Source organism: Carcharodon carcharias, chromosome 33 (assembly GCF_017639515.1).
Source record: "Carcharodon carcharias isolate sCarCar2 chromosome 33, sCarCar2.pri, whole genome shotgun sequence".
Lineage (NCBI taxonomy): Eukaryota > Metazoa > Chordata > Chondrichthyes > Lamniformes > Lamnidae > Carcharodon > Carcharodon carcharias.
In genome coordinates, this window is record NC_054499.1 from 9,277,625 (window position 1) to 9,298,026 (window position 20,402).

The window sequence follows — 20,402 nt, forward strand, 5'->3', positions numbered from 1 at the left end:
GGGAAATTGTTTTAAGTTAATATTTAATGTGCATATGTTATCGTTATATATTATCATTATATATAGTCAGTATCTAGGTAAGAACCCCTTTGGTGTCTATCCAGTCTTTCCTCATAGCTAAAATTCTCCATTCTTGGCAGCTTCTTCATAACTCTCCTCTGTATCCATTCTAGTGTGCCCACCACGACCCTCAAGGACAATTAGGGATAGGCAATAAATGCTCAGCCTTGCCCACAGCATCCTGAGAACAGTAGACAAACTGTGACTGTTATTTGCTACCAGCAGGAATGCAAAACAATATTAAGTAAAACAGGATACAAACAGGAGCTAAACAGGACACAGGATGATGCATTATAAACTTTATTTAATCATTCCAGGATAATTTAAAAAAGCTTTCAGAATTCTTAATTAGCACATTCATTTAGATAATATCACCAACTTTAATTTTAACACCTATGTGTTCTATTGTACTATTGTCGTTGACATCTTTTGATGATCTGCTTCTATCACTGCTTGTTTGTCCCTACAACCACACACCCCCACCCCCCCCCCTCCACCTCTTTGTCTCTCTATCTCTCTGCCCCCCACACACACACCTTAAACCAGCTTATATTTCAACTCTTTCTTGGACTCGAACGCAAGTTCTGTCGAAGGGTCATGAGGACTCGAAACGTCAACTCTTTTCTTCTCCGCCGATGCTGCCAGACCTGCTGAGTTTTTCCAGGTAATTCTGTTTTTGTTTTGGATTTCCAGCATCTGCAGTTTTTTTGTTTTTATTTCAGAATTATGATATTGATTTGGTTCCACTCACTACAACCTATCTTAATTTCATCATTATCTGGCACAACCTTAGTGGGGTTCCCTTTAAACTACCACCACCACAATATGAGAAATACATTTCAAGCAAATTCTAATCACTGAGGTAAATATTATCACAGTGTACACATTGATACGGAGGTGGGCAATTGATTCCTGTAAGTAGCAGACAAGACAGTTCAGCTCAATAGTATTCTTCGTGCTGTTTCTGGCAATTCTTTGCTTTCCGATTTTGTTAAAAGATAGGTTAACCCTGAGTCTTGAGCGATGATGAGAATCCTCACATGAAACAATGGCGTTAGTGCTCTCCTGTGACTGAAGTATTGTGAATGGTATTAAAAGTAAATGTCTGATTACAGTGTCTCCCTGAAGATTTCATCTTGTACTGTTCCAAGTACTTTATATTTTTGTTCACATATTGTATGTTTTCTTTATTTCTGCTTTTATTTCCCTTTGTATAGTTTTCCAGTCGTCAGGGATATCAGCTTCTTTGGCATTATAAGCCTCAGCAAACTCTTTATTAAAAGTACACAGAACGTATTTCCAGTAAGATGCTGCTTGGATGCTGGTGTCTGGTGGAATATCCCAGGAGACAAAATAATCATTTACACTGCGATAGTCTTTGTAAGGATGAAATTTATCATGTGTTTCTGTACAGCAGAATGAAGCATCACATGCCACTGAAGAAGTGCACACTGTTGCTACAAGCTTTTCATTGAAATCATAGTGATAATATTTTAGACCCTTAGGCCTATGTGTTTCAGAAAAATGCTGCTTGTGCCCTGAGCCTCCCCGTTCACAAGGAACTCCACAGAATGGGCACATCTTCCCACAGCCAAGAACTTGGCGGAAGATTTCTTTATCAGGCTGCACTGTCAGATGTGACAGAATTTCTTTGATGTCACAGTCTCCATTAAAGCCTGATATGAGATTCTGCTCCACATCATCCAGGGCTGCAACAACATCCTTGGCAAACTCGCTAGCTTTGGTGGCATTTTGAAAGAGTACAATTTCCAAACTCCCCTTGTCAATCACAAAATCATCCTTCAAAATATCACGAACTTCTGTTAAAAATTCTGGCACATTTTCCTTCTTAGTCGCCATTGCTTGTTCTAAGGCACTTTTTGTCTTTCTCATCAGAGCTTGGATTATTTTTATGGCAATCCCTGCAATTTTAGTTCCTCCTGTGTAATTCTTTATTATTCTTTTCCTAATCCAATCTTTTGCAAAGACCTTATAGTTTGTAATGTAACATTTGTAATTTTCCACGCAGTGCTCTTCCAGTAATTCTAGTAAAATTACGGCTTGGAGATAGGCTCTGCTGCTCAATTCATGGTTTGTACAGTTGGCTTTTACATCCTCAACAATCTCTACACCAAGCTTTTTGTCAATGGCTTTCTGAAGAGCTGGTTGGAGGCAGTTGCTGCACAGAGCTTGAGCTCTTTTCTGACTTTCTCTTGATAAAGATCTTTAAAAGTGGTATAGTAGGCAGGTTTCTTTTCTTTCAGACAAGTCAATGGATCATTTTTTCTAAATAAATCTTGGTGCATCTTTTGGTAAATTGGAAGGACGTGTCCACATATATACAGCTTTAGATCCACCTCAAAGTTAGTATTAATGTTAAGGCCATGATATTCTGCATCATGTAACTTTTCATCAATTGTTTTCAGCAATAGTTGACAGTGGTTTGGATCAAAATCAACTTTTGCTTTAACCTTCTCCTGTGCATGTTCCTCAGAGTCTTTTATCAAACTATTTGCAAACATTTGCACCTCATTGTTAGAAGTATTTTTGAAAAAGCCCTTAAATCTTTGGTAATAACTCTTTTCGATATGATCCTTGGTAACTTCAAAGGGATTTTTTCCTTTTGCAGATAGTTTTCCAGCTGCATCTAATCTCTGACTCACGGCACTGCCCCCATGTCGTAGATTTTGTCTCAGTTGATTTTCAAACTCCATTTCAATATTGTGTTTTTTGAATGACATTTCCTGAAGTGGTTTTACCGTCTCTCTCCACATCTTCTCAAACTGTTCGTGTAGAAAACTGTCATCGAGTTTAGTCTCCGACTGTTTGCGTCTTTGTAAAAGTTCACTGACCTGTTTCTGAATATTTCCCTGATACTCCTTTTGTATGTTAATCAACTTGTCCATGCCTTTGCATCTCTGAATTGCATTGTTGCATCTCTGCTTGCAGTAAATCTCAAGCTCATTTTGCAAACTCTCAGCACTCAAGGCGAAGTCAGTTTTGAATTTCTCCACAAGGTGAATGTTCTCAACTTTGCTGTTGAAATATTGTTCCAGATGATCAAGAACCTTTTGTTTTTGACTCTGGAGGATGTTATTTGATTCTTGAATCAGAGTCAGATACAAATCATCAAGAGGATGATTCAGAGGATGGTTGTCGATATTATTCTCAGCCTTTTCAACCCAGGAATGCATGGTTTTCCTAAATTGCCACTCCCACTCTGAGTACTTTAAATTGAGTTGGCAGTAAGCATCTGCAACTATTTCTGAAACTGAAAATGAAATTTTCATATTTGACAGCATTCCATAAACTTTTCATCTATTCTGTGAATTGATTAATTGTAAATGGTTCTTTTCTTCCTTTGCGCTGTTTAAATAAATCAAAAAGATATTTCTTCAACTTGAATATATTTTCACTGTAGCCAGTGTTTACTAGTGCCATGGGAGGAACACCGTGCCACAGTCCTGGAATGTACCAGTTGTTTATTTCAGGGTTGTATTCCATGACATCTGAAAACTTTGTGAACACGCTGTCTTTCTTCTCCATCTTTGCTGCTGCCCGTGTCATTTCATTTAACTGATCCAGGAGGTGTTTCCTGTCTCTCATGTTCTGATCATGTGCCGACACTTCTCCCACATTTTGATGAATGAACTGACAGTTTGGTCTGTGTCCAACCTCTTTCATCCTCAGGAAGGCGTGCACCATGATCTGCGAAACGTCCTTCATTTCGGAAGAGTTTTCCATGGCCATATTGATTAATGTAACGTCACTTAATCCAACAACCAGAGTTGCAAGCTCATTGTCATGTTCATGGCTGTCCTCCAGCTTTGCCAGTTCTGGAGCTTTTAACCCTTCTGTGTCAATAATCATGAGGTACCCACTACCAATCTCCTCTTTCAGGTCTCCTGTAATTTTAATCAGCTGCATGAAGGCTCCTCTTGTACATCTCCCACTGCTCACTGCAAACCAAACATTGTGTTCAAGAGAGTAGACTTCCCTGTGCTATGTACACCTAATACAGTTAAAACAACAATTTTAGTATCTGGTCCCAGTTTCTCTGAAAGGTTTGTGAGCACAGCACTGACCCACTGTTCGGATATGCTGGAAGCATCGCCATCTAAAAGTTCAAGTGGAAAGCCATCTAACATAAAATCAGCAGCAATGCTGGGAAATGATGTATATTGGCACTTATTTTCTGGGTGAATATGTTCTTGAACTAAAGTTACCTCAGCTTCATAAATCTGTCCTATTTCTCACATGAAATGTTCTAGCCCCAGAGAGCTGTCTAATATTTGTTTGTCGAGCTCGGTGAGCTTTTCACTTGCACCAGGTGAAGCTTTATACTGTTGTTTATAAGACTCACGTAATTCAGAAAGCTCTTGTCGTGCAGTAGCATCAAGAAGATATTTGATCCACTTCAGGAAAAAGTGTCTTTCATCTTTGTCCATATGTGCCATTGCAGTGACAAACTCAGAAAGGCTTTCAGTGATATCGTATTCTAGCTGTTTCTTCCGCAGATTTGTTTGTTCAAGCCTGAGTTCGCTGTTGTACATGTCGACAGACTTATCTCCACGATTTCTCTGACGACAAAGCTCCTTGACTAACTTGGGCCATTTTTTTCCAGAGCTCTCCTTGTAAAGGTAGTTTTTTCATTTTGTACTCTGCCACGCTTTGCATGCTTTTCATGGCACCAATTATTTCCTCTGCTACTTCTTTTATGCGTTGACATCTTGGTTCATCTTCATCGACACAAATCTCTGACTCACGAGCGAAGGCAGCTATTTTCTCAATGCTCATCAGGTCAGTCACATCTTCCAGAGTGTCCTTGATGCTCGACTGGATTTGTTCAACAAACTCTGATGTATTCATGTTTTTGTTTTTAACAATGATATGATTCAGTTCCAGTTTCATTAACGGAACGAGTTTCTGGAGAAAGCTGCTCGTCACTTCCTGTTGGTCAGGTTGTGGATTGAGGATTAGGAAGTATCGTGTTTGCAATTTTGCAATGGAATCCAGGAATGCAAACTCATCAGTACCAATCTGATTGACAAATATAAAGACTGCTGAGGATACCTTAGCCAAGAAGTGAACTTGAGAATGTAGCACATTTGCATCCCCATGGAGGTTGGCAATGAGAACAGGTTCTGTGAAGATATCAATATTTCTCTTACCACAAGGGAGGTACCAGCAGAACTCAACTAAACCATCTGAGATTTTACGAGGAATGCCACCACATTCCATGCTATGAGTGACAAAGAAATCGTGATGATGGTGTGGGTTACTTAGTACCTCGTTAAGGACCTTTGATTTGGATGTGCTGCATTTACCCAGACGAATAAATGAAATGACATGCATTGGAGTAGTTGCCATAGTTGCCTCTTTGAATCCTTTATTTGCTTCCAGCGACTCAGATCTCCACTTCTTCACGATGAAACGCATGGCCCACAGCAGTAGGGTGATGCTGTCCTTACTGTAGTCTGGCAATAAGAGAGGCAAAGCAAACTGACACATGGACATCTTCATCATCATCTCTTGCTGCAGGAAGCTATCAGCACAAAGGAAAACTGCGGTAATGACATCCAGAGGATTGCACAAATCACCAGCATCTTTCCCCGGCATATCAAAAAGTTGGAAAAATTAGTTTCAATACCAGTCGCTGTTTTGTCTTTAGGAATGTTTGCTGAGCACCTAATGTTTCTGGATGTCAAGTTGAGAATCATAAGTTTCTTTAGAAAATACCATGGCACATCTTCGGAGCTTTCAGGTTTTGCGCAGACCATGGTTTCTGGGTCAATTTCAAGAATTTTGCTTAAAGAAAGTTTCTCTTGGAAGTATTTCTGCAGTTTCAGCTTGGAAAGCACTTCCTGAAAATTATTTTCTTTGACTGTAAAATGAGAGATAAAAATGATGTTTCTAATATGCATAGTAAACACACTCCTTTTCTGATACCACTGTCCATCTCAGGATGGAATATTATAGTTTCCAAAAAGATTCAACATTTGCATTGAGTTACACCAAGTTTATAACCAAAGATTCCCTTGAGAATTAATTGCCTATCTGTTCTGGCGAGAATAATTTTCAGGCTTTTCTCTCCCACATCAATTGTTTCAAACCTAGAAACTTTTGACCCAGAGTCAACTGCATCAATAGTAGTTTCATTATTGAAGTTAACATCTCTAATTCAGAAGTTGTCGTCCTAATACTGTATGCTTATTTCCCTCTTTGCTTAAATGCCACCATCTTCTTCTATCTCGTAATAGGTCAGAGCAGTTAGATTGTCCAGAACATAGGAACAGGGCGAGAACATTTAACCCCTTGAGCCTGGTCTGCCATTCAGTGAGATTATGGCTGATCTGCAACCTAACTCCATACACCCACCTTGTCTCATATCTTACTCAGCTACCTGTTACCCCATCAGCTTTAAACTCATCCAGATGTTTACTCTCCTGCACCATTAAAATTGCTCCTTTTGCCTACTACTAAAAATGGCCCTTGACTCTTATCAACTGATTATGTAAGATATGCTGCAAAGAACCAGGTCATTAGGCCCAATCAGTCCATGCTGCTATATCCTGCATTCAGGCTTCCCTTGCCTTTCCTCATTTAAATCTATCATAGGAAACATTAATTCCTTTCTACTTTATATGCTTATTTAACTTTGCCTTAAATCATAGGTGGGGAATCCCCAGGCTGGGATCGGGTCTGGCCCATTGCACTCCTTCATCCTGCCTGCAGGGAGATTTCAAAATCTGGCCTTGCCTCGCAGCAAGTTTCCCAGCAAGGGAACAGGGAGAGGTCCCAAAAAGGAGAGAGTGGACAGAGAAAGGTCCCAAAAGGACGTCTCAGGTAAGGGACAGAAACAGGTCCCAGTTAAGTAAAGGAATATGAGAGGAGCAGAGAAAGAAGCTCCTCCTGGTATTCAAAGAGGGCTCGGGAGAAGCCGTGAAGATCCAAGAAGGCAACCAAAGGGTGACGACTCCATGTTTGGGCAGAGTTACCCCTTTGGAGTGTAGTGTTCTGCTCAGCATGGCCGAAGAACTGATGTTGTGCTTGTGTTGGTTCTTGAGTGTAGACTCGTAAATAAGATTGAAACCCTGCAAGGTGGGCTGTTGGTGAAGTCATCTTACATTGGAGCAAGTTTTGGAAAGAATTCCAAAGCAAGATCTTCAAAGATGAAGATTGGAAACCCTTGGAGAAAGAAAAAGTTTCAGTTTGATTGGTTGACTCATAATGTTATGATTCTTGGCCAGACCCCCAAGTTATTGGTAAGAATCTGTTAGGGACCTATACAATTTGTTTAAGGGAGACAAACTTTGAGATTTGAGACACTTGCTCAGTGAAGAAAGCAACAGGATTCACAGGTTTTGAGCAAACAAAAATAAAGTACTGTATTAACAGGCAAACTCATTGTGTTACGGACATCTGGTGGATTGTTGAGAAATCCATGGGATCTGATTTGGTCGCATTTGGCATTTATTGTGCAGTGCGGTGTGTTCGACCACAGTTTGCCTGTTAATTCATATGTACCTCATACTTAGCCTGAATGTTAGAGTATAAGTTAGGTATTGTAAATGTTTTTTTATCTTTCTGATCTTGTATGGTGAAGTTTATTTTTGTTTGTTCAAAATCTGTGGAATGCTGTGGCTTTCTTCACTGAGCAAGATTCTTGAATTTCAAACTTTGTCTACTTTAAGCAAAACGTTGTGGGTTCCTAACAGATTCTTACCAATAACTTGGTGTCAGGCCAAGGATCATTGTATAAATTGGGGTTTCTTGTGGACAAATACAAGTGCTGGTGCTTGCTGAGGTTAAGGTTGATAAGATTCCCGCAGTAAATTTTATGATACTGATTGAAAAGCAGAATGGCTTTGTCAATTGCTAAGACTTTTCTGATGAGGGAATATTTATCCCTGAGAGATTCGCAACAATTACCTGAGGCTAGCCTAATTGCACTGGCAGAAGAATTAGAGTTAAATTCAGGCTAAGAAAGCCGATGTAATTGAGGTAATAGCATAGCATTCACAATTACAAGGCGAAAAAGTTCATACAGATAGCAATTCAGTTGAGTTAGCTGGAATTCAGTTGCAGATCAGATGGCAAAATAAATGAAAAGTTTGAACTTGAGTTCCAGAGAGAGAGTGAGAAGTTAGCAAGGGAGGAGGAAAAAAAAAGAGTAAAAGAAATGGAAATGCGAAAGCTTGATTTCAAAGATAGGAGGAAATCAGACAGCATGATCCGGCTAGAGAAAAGTTTAGGTTATGGGGTGAGAGCCTTGCAGTTCGGATGAGTATTCAGGTCCCATTCCGAGCTTTGATATAACAAAAAGATATTTTATCTTGTTTGAAAAAGTGGCTACAAAGCTAAAGTGGCCAAAGGACACATGGACTCCCATTTTGCAGTGTTTTGGTGGGAAGGCTATGGATGTGTATTCTAGTCTTTAGGAAAAATAATCTTCAGATTATGAGTTAGTTAAAACTGCAGTACTTAATACTTATAAACTTGTCCCTGCAGCATATCAGTTGAATTTTGGTCTATGAAGAAAAGACCAAATGAAACATTTGTAGAATTTGCTAGGGAGAAAGAAATCTTGTGGGATTGGTGCATTTGATCACTGAAGTTAGAACAAGATTTTGAGAATTTAAGGGAGCAAATGGTATTGGAAGAATTTAAAATAGCATCCCTGTCATGAAGATATTAATGTATATAATGTTATTGGAAATTATTTTTAAATTGGATTTGTGGTAGGGTCTGTGTCTGTGGGTGTGTAGCTTAATTGAATTAAAGCCAGATAGTCTGGGTGCTTTGATGTATAGTAGTTTGGATGTTACTTAGATAAACGAAAGGCTAGAAGGTAAAGAGTACATTTGCATTTGTTGAATAAACTATTCAAAAGAATGGAGTAAAATCTTGCACCTAGCTGGGAGACACCGAGCAATGTGTTTATGTTACTAATAAAATTGATGCTATGAAAGAGGTTTTATTGTTGGAAGAGGTAGAATTCAAAGACCTAGGGATACCATGAGAATTTACATTCAAAGGGAAGGCTATCAACAGAAAAGTTTTGTATGTGCAGGTCAGAGGCATGTAAGATCTAAGTAGCCTGTAAGCCCTACAACTGTGGGCGGAATTTTCCCAGAATTGCACTAAGTGTGGTAGTGGGCAGGCAAAAGGTAGCCCTATCTGCTGACAAAAATGGTGGGTTTTCACACCCTATCTTCCCGAGCCCGCCTCTATTTCTGCATTCCAGGAGACACGCTGTTTCAACGGCGGGCGGACTTTCATTCACTAGCTCGCTATCACACCGCTGTTGGATCACGCCAGCCGCCATCTTTAAAATGCAGCTGCCAGCAAGGCACTCATCACCACCAGCTCATCACCGCTGTCCGAGAGACATGGCCAGCAAAGGCAAAAAGACTGCAGCCCCCCACTTCAATGACAGGTCCCTTGAGCGACTGCTGGAAGCTGTGGAGGCCCGATGGGATTTGCTCTAGCCCTGCTCTGGTCGCAGGATGGGTAGCAATGTGACCAACTTGGCTAGGGAGGTGGTGGCAGCGGTGTTCAGTGCGAACAACCTGCAGAGGAGGACAGCCACCTAGTGATCTCCTCCGTTCCACCAGTCTCACTCTTTTCATCACTCCCAACTCTTGCACCCACAAACTCTTCACGCATCCACAGGGCCATCACTCACTACCAGTGCAAGGGACATCACCATTCGCTCTTTCAGACACACCGTCATTGCCCTCATCCCGTCCATGGGAACACTCCCCACTCACATAAGCCAGGCATACTTATCATCTGACTCGGCAGGAGCCCTGATACACTCTCTCCATCTCTATCTTTGCAAGACAAACTGGCTCACAACAGGAGGGAAAGGTCGCAGATGGGTGAAGGGATGCTGGAGATCAAAGTTCTGACAGAATTTGAAAACAAGAAGCCAACGCTGCAGCCTCTGTGGACCCTGGAAATCTGCAGGGATCTGCAAGCGACTCAGGATGTAGACATGGTGCATACTCCCTGGAAACCGTGCATATACCTGTAGGATGCGTTTCTGGTGGTCGCATACCAGCTGCATGTTCAGTGAGTGGAAGCCTCAGTCATTGGATGAAGCCCCCTAGGTGTAGCAGTGAAGACCTAAGCACCACACAAGTGCAGTCACTCGCACCCTGCACCCGTGGGAATTCCGAGATCCAGGAGAATCTAATGCCCTTTGCACCCTGGCTGTCCTGGTCCCAGGCAAAAAGCACAAAGTTGTGTGCCATGGAGAAGATGGCATCCGTGACCTCATGGATGCATTTGTGGGTGGCAGATTGTGAAATTCCACAGATGTCACCTGTGAAGCCCTGAAAGGAGCCACTGGCATAGAAATTGAGTTCCACAGTCACTTTCACAGCCACTGGCAGTGGATGCCCTCCATGTCCCCTTGGAGTCAAATCCTGCAGTAAGTGGCAGATGTGAGCCACCATGTTCCTAGACATGTGCAGTCATTGGCGACACTGGTTCTCAGTCATCTACAGGAATGGCAGGCGGTGTCTATAGAACCGTGGGTGTTGTTAGGCGCTGACCAACCAAGGCTCGCCGTTGCACCTGGGCAGTGTGTGGGGGAGCCAGTGCTGCCCCTTCTTCATGAGGCTGCTGCTCCTGCCTTTGTGTGGCCAGGTGCCTCAGTCACTCTCTCCTCCGCCTTCTACGCTCTCTGTAGGCCATCAGGCATACAGCAAGGACACCAGGATCTATGATCCTGACATGGCCCTCCTGCAGCATGAAAGAGAGGGAAAGACGTGGTTATCATGGATGTACTTGTCAGTTTATACAGATGTCCCTAATGCATGGCCACTCCTCTTGCTTACCCTGCCCCCCACCTCAGTTGCCTGTGCATGGGCTGCAGTGCCAGGCCAGCCCTTGACCCCCGCCTACCTTCAGCAGTCGCCTCCGAGGCCAAGCATCTGTTGCCCCTGACACCCTGATGCCTGTAAACAACAGGCGAGCTGTGGAGAACGCTGCTGCTCACTCCTCAGTTTCCCCAAAGTGAATGCCACCAAATGCATGTCGCATGTGTGCTGTTGTGAAGCCCATCGGCGTGCTTTCCCACCGGTGTAGATGGACGATATGGTGGGGTTCCAAGATGGCCTTTTAAGTATATGCTAATATATTACAATTAGCTCTCTGCCGACCCATGCTGGGAAACGCAGCTCGCCATTGGCGGGCACAGCAGACGATCGCGACCTTGATGCTATCGTGAATCAGGTCACGCCATATTTTCCATGCACGGCACCTATCACACCCGTCGCCAATGAACTCGGAAAATTCCACCCTGTCCCTGCAAAGGAGAAATTGCAAGGGACCAGATTTCGAACTCAAAAGGTTTACTGTGCTTTGCCTGGTGTCTGTTTAAAGTTATGGGTTATTGTTGCCTTGGTGAAGATTTTCCTGGGAATGATTAATTTGGGGAATTCTTTAAAAGATTTTATGGTAGTAATTTGTAGACATTTAAATGTTTTAATTTGTTGTTAAATTAATAAATGTGTAATTTAGTTTTTTATAAAAACCTCTTGAGACTCAGTGGTTTTCTTTTTGAATTCAGAGCTGTATCTCAAACATATTAATTGAAAATATAGGTTATGACAGTTGTTCAAATTTCCCTTTGGGATTTAAAAACTCAGCCTCTACAGTCATAACAATTGGGGGCCCTTGGAATTGGTGAATCTTAAGGTTATGAGTACGAGAAACACTTTGAATTTAGGAGTTGGTGAGTTATTTTTATAAGTGGTGAGACTGCAGGATGGTTTGGCAATTGCTAAGAATTGTCTAGGAGTAGAAGTTATAACTCTGATTGGGTTATTAAAAATATCCAAGGTTAAGTTAACAGAGTTGGAAGATAAGTTAAAATTGGGGTTACCTGCGGGGGCTAGGAAAGCAGATATAATTGGCATTTGAAGTTGGAAGTGATACCTGACACCAGTGAGTCACAGCTCGTGGTAGTGCGACTTCACCCAGAGAGTGGTGAGCCTGTGGAATTCGTTACCACAGAAAGTAGTTGAGACCAAAACTTTGTGGCCAGGATTTTCCCCTTGGTGATTTGGGGGTGGGGCCCGCTCGCCGAGGGGAAAATGATGCGGGATGATGGCAGGAGGAATCCCCGACGTCATCCTGGTCCCTTTAAATTTTTAGGAAGGCGAAATCAGCTGTCCACCCACCGACCTGTTAATGGCTAATTGAGGCCATTGACAGGCTAATTAAAGACCTGCCTGGCCAACCTGAAGGCTGGTGGGCAGGCCAGGAGCTCCAGCGGGCTCCAGATTGTTCATGAAACTTTATCCGCTGGCGTGAAGAAGTTTCATGTCCGTTTTGTAAAAAAGTAATAAAGTTTATGTGTTTTTTATTAACATGTCCCATCTCGTGTGACATTGTCACACGAGGGGGAACATGTTAATTTTTTAATATTTCTATTTTTACACTTAACTTACCTGTCACGAATTTCCCTGAGACAGCACTTTGCCTCAGGGAGCAGTGTGCTCTTTCACGCGCATGCGCAAAAGAGCGCACTTTGACAGATGGGGCATCCCTGCACCCCCTGCACGCGCTTCCTGTTGGGGATGCCGCTGGGCGGGCCTTAATTGGCCTGCCCACTTAAAATGGCGGTGGGCCCCGTTTCAATGGCGTGGGTCGGCTGGCCTTCTGCCACCGAGCTGGTGGAGCTCGCACGCCATCCAAGGGCAAAATTCTACCCTGTATGTTTTCAAGAAGGAGTTGGATACAGATTTTCAGGGGAAAGGGATCAAAGGGTATGGGGATTATTGAGTTGGATGATCAGCCATGATCATAATGAATGGCGGAGCAGGCTCGAAGGGCCGAATGGCCTACTCTTGCTCCTAGTTTCTGTGTATCACATAGCATGATTAATATGTGTCCACATGTGAAAACAGTAGCCTGCCAGAGTATTCATTTACAGTCATACCAGCAAGGTTAAAACCCTAGCACAAAGTAGAGATATAAGTTGGTCAAGATGTTTCTAAAGAAAACTTTAATATATTTTCACTTTCTTTTGGTTGATTATGAAAAGATTATAGATAAAAAACATATAATTGTTGTTGTTCTGTTCAGGAGAATATTGTAGGAGAAAAGGCAGATTTTAAGTTATGATAATTCTATGATATTTAAACTCTGTTAATCCTACTTATTACATGAAATAGTTTTTCTTTTGGTACTTTTCCCCTTGGTACTTTATAATATGATTTATGTAATTATACAACAAATTGAAAAGGTTATCCTTATAGTTTATAATAAGCTATTCATTAGAAGTTTATGATGTTAAGTAAAGAAATTGTAAAGCCATTGTAATGAAGCTTTTATTGTGATGGAGCTTTCTTTCTTCCAAGGAAGTGGGTATTATGAAATTCAAACATACCTTGATGTTGAGCTCGAGAATTTCAACTCTCTACAGGCCTTGGAATTTTTGAGCATGTGCAGACCTGGAGGGGGCTGCATGTGCACAGATGAGCCTTTTTACATTCTTTGAGACCGAGTGCGCTTGTGCAAAGAAAAAAATGATGCGAATACCCGGTCAGGTGACCGGAGCACCATAACAAGATTTCCAGGTAGGGGACAGTGAGACGTCCCAAAAAGGGGATAGAGTCATGGGATAGGGAGATGTCCTACAAGGATATCCCAGGTAAGGGACAGAGACAACAAAATAAGGGATAAATGATGAGGAAATTCAATTATTTCAAACTGAAAGGGGAACTCTTTGATCATTGTCTTAAAATAAGCATCTGGAGGTTGGAAGAATATTTTCTACATCTAAATGGTTTAGGAAAAGGCCAAAGTGACATGATGACTAAATGGGAAATGGTTGGTTGAAGGAGGAATTTTGGCAATTGGCAACAGATCCATTTTTAGAAGCTGAATCCAAGAAAATCCCAATTGTGAACAAACCTTTTTCTGGCAGAAACTCTACATCTTGCACAAGGATATCCCAGGTAAGGGACAGAGACAAGGGACAGAAACAGGTCCCAGTTAAGGAAAAACAGAGGAGCAGAGAAAAAGACTGCAATTAGAGAAAGGGCTGCGGGTGGCGAACTTTAAAGTGAAGATGGCTCAGCAGAAGCCCTGAAGATCCAAGAAGGCAGCTGAAGGTTGGCGACTCCTTGCTGTGGGCTGTTGAGGCAAAGGTACCCCTTTGGAGCAGTAGTGTTCTGCTTAGCGCACAGAAGATCTGAAGCTGTGCTTGTGAGTTAGTGCCAGAGTGTAAGCTCGGGTATCCAGGGGAACGGAATCTCAGGAGATGAGATTGAAACCCTGTGAAGTGGGCCATTGTTGAAGCTGACTGTTTTGGTGCGACTTTTGGGAAGAATTCCAAGGCAAGGTCTTTGAAGGTGAAGATTGGAAACCCTCATGAGAAGGACGAAAGGCAGAAATTTATGCTCGGCATGTGGGCGCGCCAGACACATGAGCTGGGACATGTTTATGAATTTTCATAAAAATTTATATTTAATTAATGAAACCTTCATGAACCTCATCCCGCCCGTGGATGAGGTTTCATGAAAAATGCAAAGGCCGCCTGGGGTCTTCGCCTACCCGCCAATCTTAAGGTTGGATGGGCAGTTTTCTCAATTGGCTTAATTACTTTATTAATTATCTTAACAGGCCTTTGACAGATCAGTGGGTGCGCAGGTGGCCACGCTACGCACCCGCCGAATGGAAGATCAGAATGATGCGTTGTGAAACCCGCAACCCCACGTCGAATGGAAGATCCTGCCCATTTGTCCACTTTAAACAAAACATTATTGGTCCTTAACCGGATTTTACTAAGAACTTGGGGGTCTGACCAAGGCTCATAGCACAGGCTAAAGAAGTTCCTTCTGAATTCCTTAATGGATTTCTTAGTGACTATCTTATATTGATGGCCTCTAGTTATGCTCTTTTCCACAAAAAGAAACATTCCTTCTGCACCTACCCTTATCAAAACCTTTCATAATTTTAAAGACCTCTATTAGGTCACCCCTCAGCCTTCTGTTTTCAAGTGAAAAGAGACCCGTCTGTCAGTCTTCACCTGACAGGTATACGCTACGTTCCTGGTATCATCCTGGTAAATCATTTTTTTGCATCATCTCCAGTGCATCAATATCTTTTTTTATAATATGGTGATCAGAATTGTACATAACACCCTAGGTGTGGTCTGACTAAGGTTCAGTACAGGTTTTAGCATGAAGATGGATAAGCCGCTTTCTCAACTGTCAGGGATTTCCTCTTTATCTGACTAACTTTTAATAAAACCAATTAAAAGCTTCTCCAAATTTGATTCAGAATTCTTTAAAAACACGTAGATGTAAAATTGAATGGCTTTTGTCTACTTTAAGTCACATTGGCTCAGTTCTTCATGCATTTGGGTCAGAAATTTGTGGGTTGGAGCCTGATTGCACAAGTCAGAACTCATTGAGCAGGTACATCAGCACAGTACTTAGGGATTTGTCAGGGAGATGTCCTTCAAATGATGTATTACATAGAGATCCCGTCTGCATGTTCCAGTGCTTAAATGGATGTTAAGGGAGAGAACTTTGAGTTGTGCCCTAATCAGGCAGCAAGTTGGCAGAGTGATTGTTTCGTGAGTCAAGCCAAGCCAGCCTGAGGATTTCATTTGAGTAGAAGTAACAAGCAGCAGGCAGAAAACAGATATCCCGGCACAGCTCCTTATGAATTTCAGCCAATTCTGCTGCCCAGTTGGGGCACAGTTAGCTCCTGAGATGTGAGAAGGAGGTAGTTCAGAGGCACTAGAGGGAAAGCATTCTATATTCTAATAAATCTCCAGACGAGGGATCAACAACCTGCAGCTTATTAAGAACTTGTGTGGCTCCCAACCTCGATCAATCAGTTCCATTTTCAGATCAAATCAGATCAGCCATGGTCTTATTAAATGGCGGAGCAGGCTCGAGGGGCCGAGTGGCCTATTCCTGCTCCTAATTTGCATGTTTGTTGTTCATTTTGGTGGCAATTAAATGGCTTGTTTTGTTATTTTAAACAAATGTTAACATTGTACTTGTGAGAAAATATCACTTAATTACCAACTTTTTTGTAAAACCTCTGAAGTGTTGTTGAAATATGTCTCTTATTGACATTTGAGTAACAGTATTGCAACACTTAAGATATTGTAAAGGCAAAATACTGCGGGTGCTGGAAATCTAAAACAAAAGCAAAGAATGCTGGGAAAACTCCAGGTGGACAGAAAGACAGAGTTAACATTTCGAGTCTGTATGACTCTTCTTCAGAGCTGAAAGTAGAAATGTGGTGAAATATACACTGTTTCAAGGGGGCGGAATAGGTGAAGCTGGTTAGAAACATAGAAAATAGGAGCAGGAGTAGGCCATTCAGCCCTCCAAGCCTGCTCCACCATTCGTTACGATCATAGCTGATCATCCAACTCAATAGTCTGCTCCTGCTTTCTCCCCATGCCTTTTGATCCGTTTCGCCCCAAGAGCTATATCTAACTCCTTCTTGATAACGTACATTGTTTTGGCCTCAACTACTTTCTGTGGTAGTGAATTCCACAGACTCACCACTCTCTGGGTAAAGAAATTTTTCCTCATCTCAGTCCTAAATGATCTACCCCATATCCTCAGGCTGCGACCCCTGGTTCTGGACTCCCCCACCATTGGGAACATCCTTCCTGCATCTACCCTGTTTAGCCCTGTTAGAATTTTATAGGTTTCTATGAGATCCCTGCTCATTCTTCTGAACTCCAGCGAATATAATCTTAATCGACTCAATCTCTCCTCATATGTCAGTCCCGCCATCCCAGAAATCATTCTGGTAAACCTTTGCTGCACTCCCTCTATAGCAAGAACAAGCGGTAGGCGGAGGCAAAGGAGAGATTGTGAAAGATGTCATAAACAGAAGGTCAAAGGGTTGTTAATTGTGGTGGTACTGGCTAAAGGAGGTGCTAATGGTGACATCAGGAGTGGAAAGCAGAATGTGGTAATGGCAGGACCAGGGTAAGCTCTCTGGAAAGTGACAGATGGCCCTCGTGGGGTCAGGTGGGGGAGTGAGCGGTGGTGGGGATAAAGATCGAAAAGGCTAAAAGTTGGGGATAAAACAATGAATAAAAATAGAAGTAATTTTTTCTAAATAATAATAATGAAACTAAGTGGGAAAAAAATAATTAAAAAATAAAAATGGTTATAGAAAAGAAGGGGGAATCAAAAAGGAGTGAGGATGGAGCAGAGAGTTCATGATCTGAAGTTGTTAAACTCAATGTTAAGTCCAGAAGGCTGTAAAGTGCCTAGTTGGAAGATGAGGTGCTGTTCCTCTAATTTGCGTTGAGCTTCAGTGGAACATTGCAGCAGGGCAAGAACGGACATGTGGGCATGAGAGCAAGGAGAGCATCTTTATTCCCACCACTGCACCCTCCCCCCACCCCACCCCCACTAGGGCCACATGTCACTTTCCAGAGTGCTGGAATCGAACTGGCTCAATTTGTTATTAAATTTCCAGATACTGATCAAGACCTTGGTATCTTATCCCTATAGTGCAATGTTACTAACTCAGTGTTCCTACGTTGTAGAATACTCCATTCTTAAAGAACAGTGGTATGAAAGGATTATGTTGTAAGTAATGTATGAAATCTCTTTGCTATTGTCAGAAGAGTGTTAGCCCATTTACAGTAAATCATTCAGAGCTTTTATGACGTAGAGCAAAGAAATTTCACACGAATACGGTAATGCAGATGAGTTCAATCCATTGAATTCTTTCAATTGCAAGACATGTCTACTCTGTCCAATAGGAACGTGAACCAGTAGGTTGAAGAAAGAGATAAAAACAAAAAACTGCGGATGCTGGAAATCCAAAACAAAAACAGAATTACCTGGAAAAACTCAGCAAGTCTGGCAGCATCGGCGGAGAAGAAAAGAGTTGACGTTTCGAGTCCTCATGACCCTTCAACAGAACTCTGTTTTCTTTTCTTCTCCGCCGATGCTGCCAGACTTGCTGAGTTTTTCCAGGTAATTCTGTTTTTGGTTAAAGAAAGAGGTTTGATTTGTAAGCAACCCCACCCCATTGTAAAACCTTTGCAGAGCAAGACAGGCCCAGTTCAGTCAACAGAATAAATTGTTGTTTGTTGCTCACACAGTTCATTAAACAATGTACCTTTTTTTTCAATTCTGTTTTGTTCTTGATTGAGCAAAGGCCCTTCGGCAGCAGGTGTCCCATTTACATTAGTGGGGCAAGATTCACCTGAATAAGGAGTTCAAACAGATTTTGTAAACTATACATCAAAATGGCACTACTACAAAAAATATGGGAACATAGGAACAGGAGGAAGCCATTTAACCCCTCAGCCTCATCTATTCAGTGGGATCATGGCTGATCCGTGACCTAATTCCATATACCTTTGCCCCATATCTTTTAATATTAACTTCCAAAACACTTCCTGCAAAGTCAGCAATGCTAGTACTTCACTGGCTGCAGAGCTGGTGAGACCCCCACATCACTTCTTTTTGGGAAGACCCACCACTTCTTGTTCCACCCAGTCCATTCTTAAAAAACAGTGGTATGAAAGGATGATGTTGTAAGTAATGTATGAAATCCCTTTGCTATTGTCAGAAGAGTATTAGCCCATTGACAGTAAATCATTCAGAACTTTTGTTATGACGTAGAGCAAAGAAATTTCACACAAATACAGTAATGCAGTTGTTTGTAACATCACATGAGGTGAGTTCAATCCATTGAATTCTTTCAATTGCAAGACATGACTATTCTGTCCATTAGGAATGTGAACCAGTAGGTTGAAGAAAGAGGTTTGATTTGTAAGCAATCCCACCCCATTGTACAGATCACAGTAAAACCTTTGCAGAGCATGACAGGCCCAGTTCAGTCAACAGAACTGTTGTTTGTTGCTCGCACAGTTCATTAAACGATGTACCTTCTTTTCCAATTCTGTTTTGTTCTTGATTGAGCAAAGGCCCTTCGGCAGCAGGTGTCCCATTTACATTACTGTGGCAAGAATCACCTGAATAAGGATTACAAACAGATCTTGTAAACTATACATCAAAATGGCACTACTTTTACAAAAAAAGTGGGAACATAGGAACAGGAGGAAGCCATTTAATCCCTCATCCTGATCTATTCAGTGGGATCATGGCTGATCCATGATCTAATTCCATATACCTTTGCCCCATATCCTTTAATATTAACTTCCAAAACACTTCCTGCAAAGTTAGCAATGCCAGTACTTCACTGGCTGGAGAGCTGGTGAGACCCCAGATCACTTCTTTTTGGTAAGACCCACCACTTCTTGTTCCACCCAGTCCATTCTTAAAAAACAGTGGTATGAAAGGATGATGTTGTAAGTAATGTATGAAATCCCTTTGCTATTGTCAGAAGAGTGTTAGCGCATTTACAGTAAATCATTCAGAGCTTTTGTTATGACGTAGAGCAAAGAAATTTCACACAAATACGGTAATGCAGTTGTTTGTAACATCACATGTGGCACTTGGCTGCCACTGGCTTGTCATTTCCTTGGATCAAGGACCCTTGGGACGTAAGTTCCATCCACCGATAGCCGGGTTAATACCTACAGTGGCAGGATGAGTCGGCATTGATTGCTCAGTCAAGGGCCTCATTTTCCGGCAGGGTGGGAAAGCTGTTCTTTGGTTTTGCTGCCATGGACCTAATCAGCGTGGAGGCGGGAATGTGGTGGGGTTCTCGCTGTCACCAACCTTGTCACGGAGGAGGGCACAAGATTCCAACCTTAGAGTTATTATGCACAGTTATTTGGCCCATTGAGTCCATCTTGCAATCTAATTGTTAATTTAATAATATTGACTTGCTCAATCTCACTCACCTCTTGTTGCAGCATAAAACTCAGACAATATTTCATCCAGTTCTGGGATTTCACTCTAGGTTTTGCAGGACCTCCCAAAACCTCTCACAAGTCTCCTCTCCCTTCTGAACCACAGTATTTATAAGTTTTCTGATTCTTTCTGTGGGGCCTGCGTTCTCATCTGTCTCATTATACTCATCCTTTGTGATGATAAGCGTCGCATCCAACTCATCAAGGATGACATTTGGTTGCTCTTTAAAAATGTTAATGAGCTTTCTACGCATTTTCCGTAGAATGTCTGATGGACTGTGTTCTCCAACCATTTTGTGGAACAAATAGAAACACCTACAAGGAAATGCAAAGTCATTAGCCGAATAGCCATTAGATTTGGAAAGGATATAAATTGGAACATTAATTCTCTGTGTCATATTCTGGTCTTTTACAATATTGTAAAATCTGGTTCCTAACCACAGACTCAAAATAATACTCCCAAGCGTAGGTGAGAACTACAAGGTGAAATTTAGTGCCATTT

The 20,402-nt window shown here is 41.9% G+C and overlaps 2 protein-coding genes across 2 annotated transcripts; both read right to left on the bottom strand.

Moving 5' to 3' along the window:
* Positions 1–695: 695 nt before the first annotated feature.
* On the bottom strand, positions 696–2,173 carry LOC121272182 (interferon-induced very large GTPase 1-like). The gene has a single exon (XM_041178689.1). It carries the CDS (start codon positions 1,951–1,953, stop codon positions 1,228–1,230), a length of 726 nt encoding a protein of 241 aa, XP_041034623.1. The 5' UTR covers positions 1,954–2,173; the 3' UTR covers positions 696–1,227.
* Positions 2,173–19,936, bottom strand: LOC121272181 (up-regulator of cell proliferation-like). The gene is given in 8 exon segments (XM_041178688.1): positions 2,173–3,321; positions 3,323–4,028; positions 4,031–4,667; positions 4,669–5,667; positions 5,670–5,944; positions 18,196–18,282; positions 18,971–19,057; positions 19,892–19,936. Coding segments are annotated over 5 exon segments (3,648 nt in total). The 5' UTR covers positions 5,841–5,944; positions 18,196–18,282; positions 18,971–19,057; positions 19,892–19,936; the 3' UTR covers positions 2,173–2,186.
* Positions 19,937–20,402: the final 466 nt, after the last annotated feature.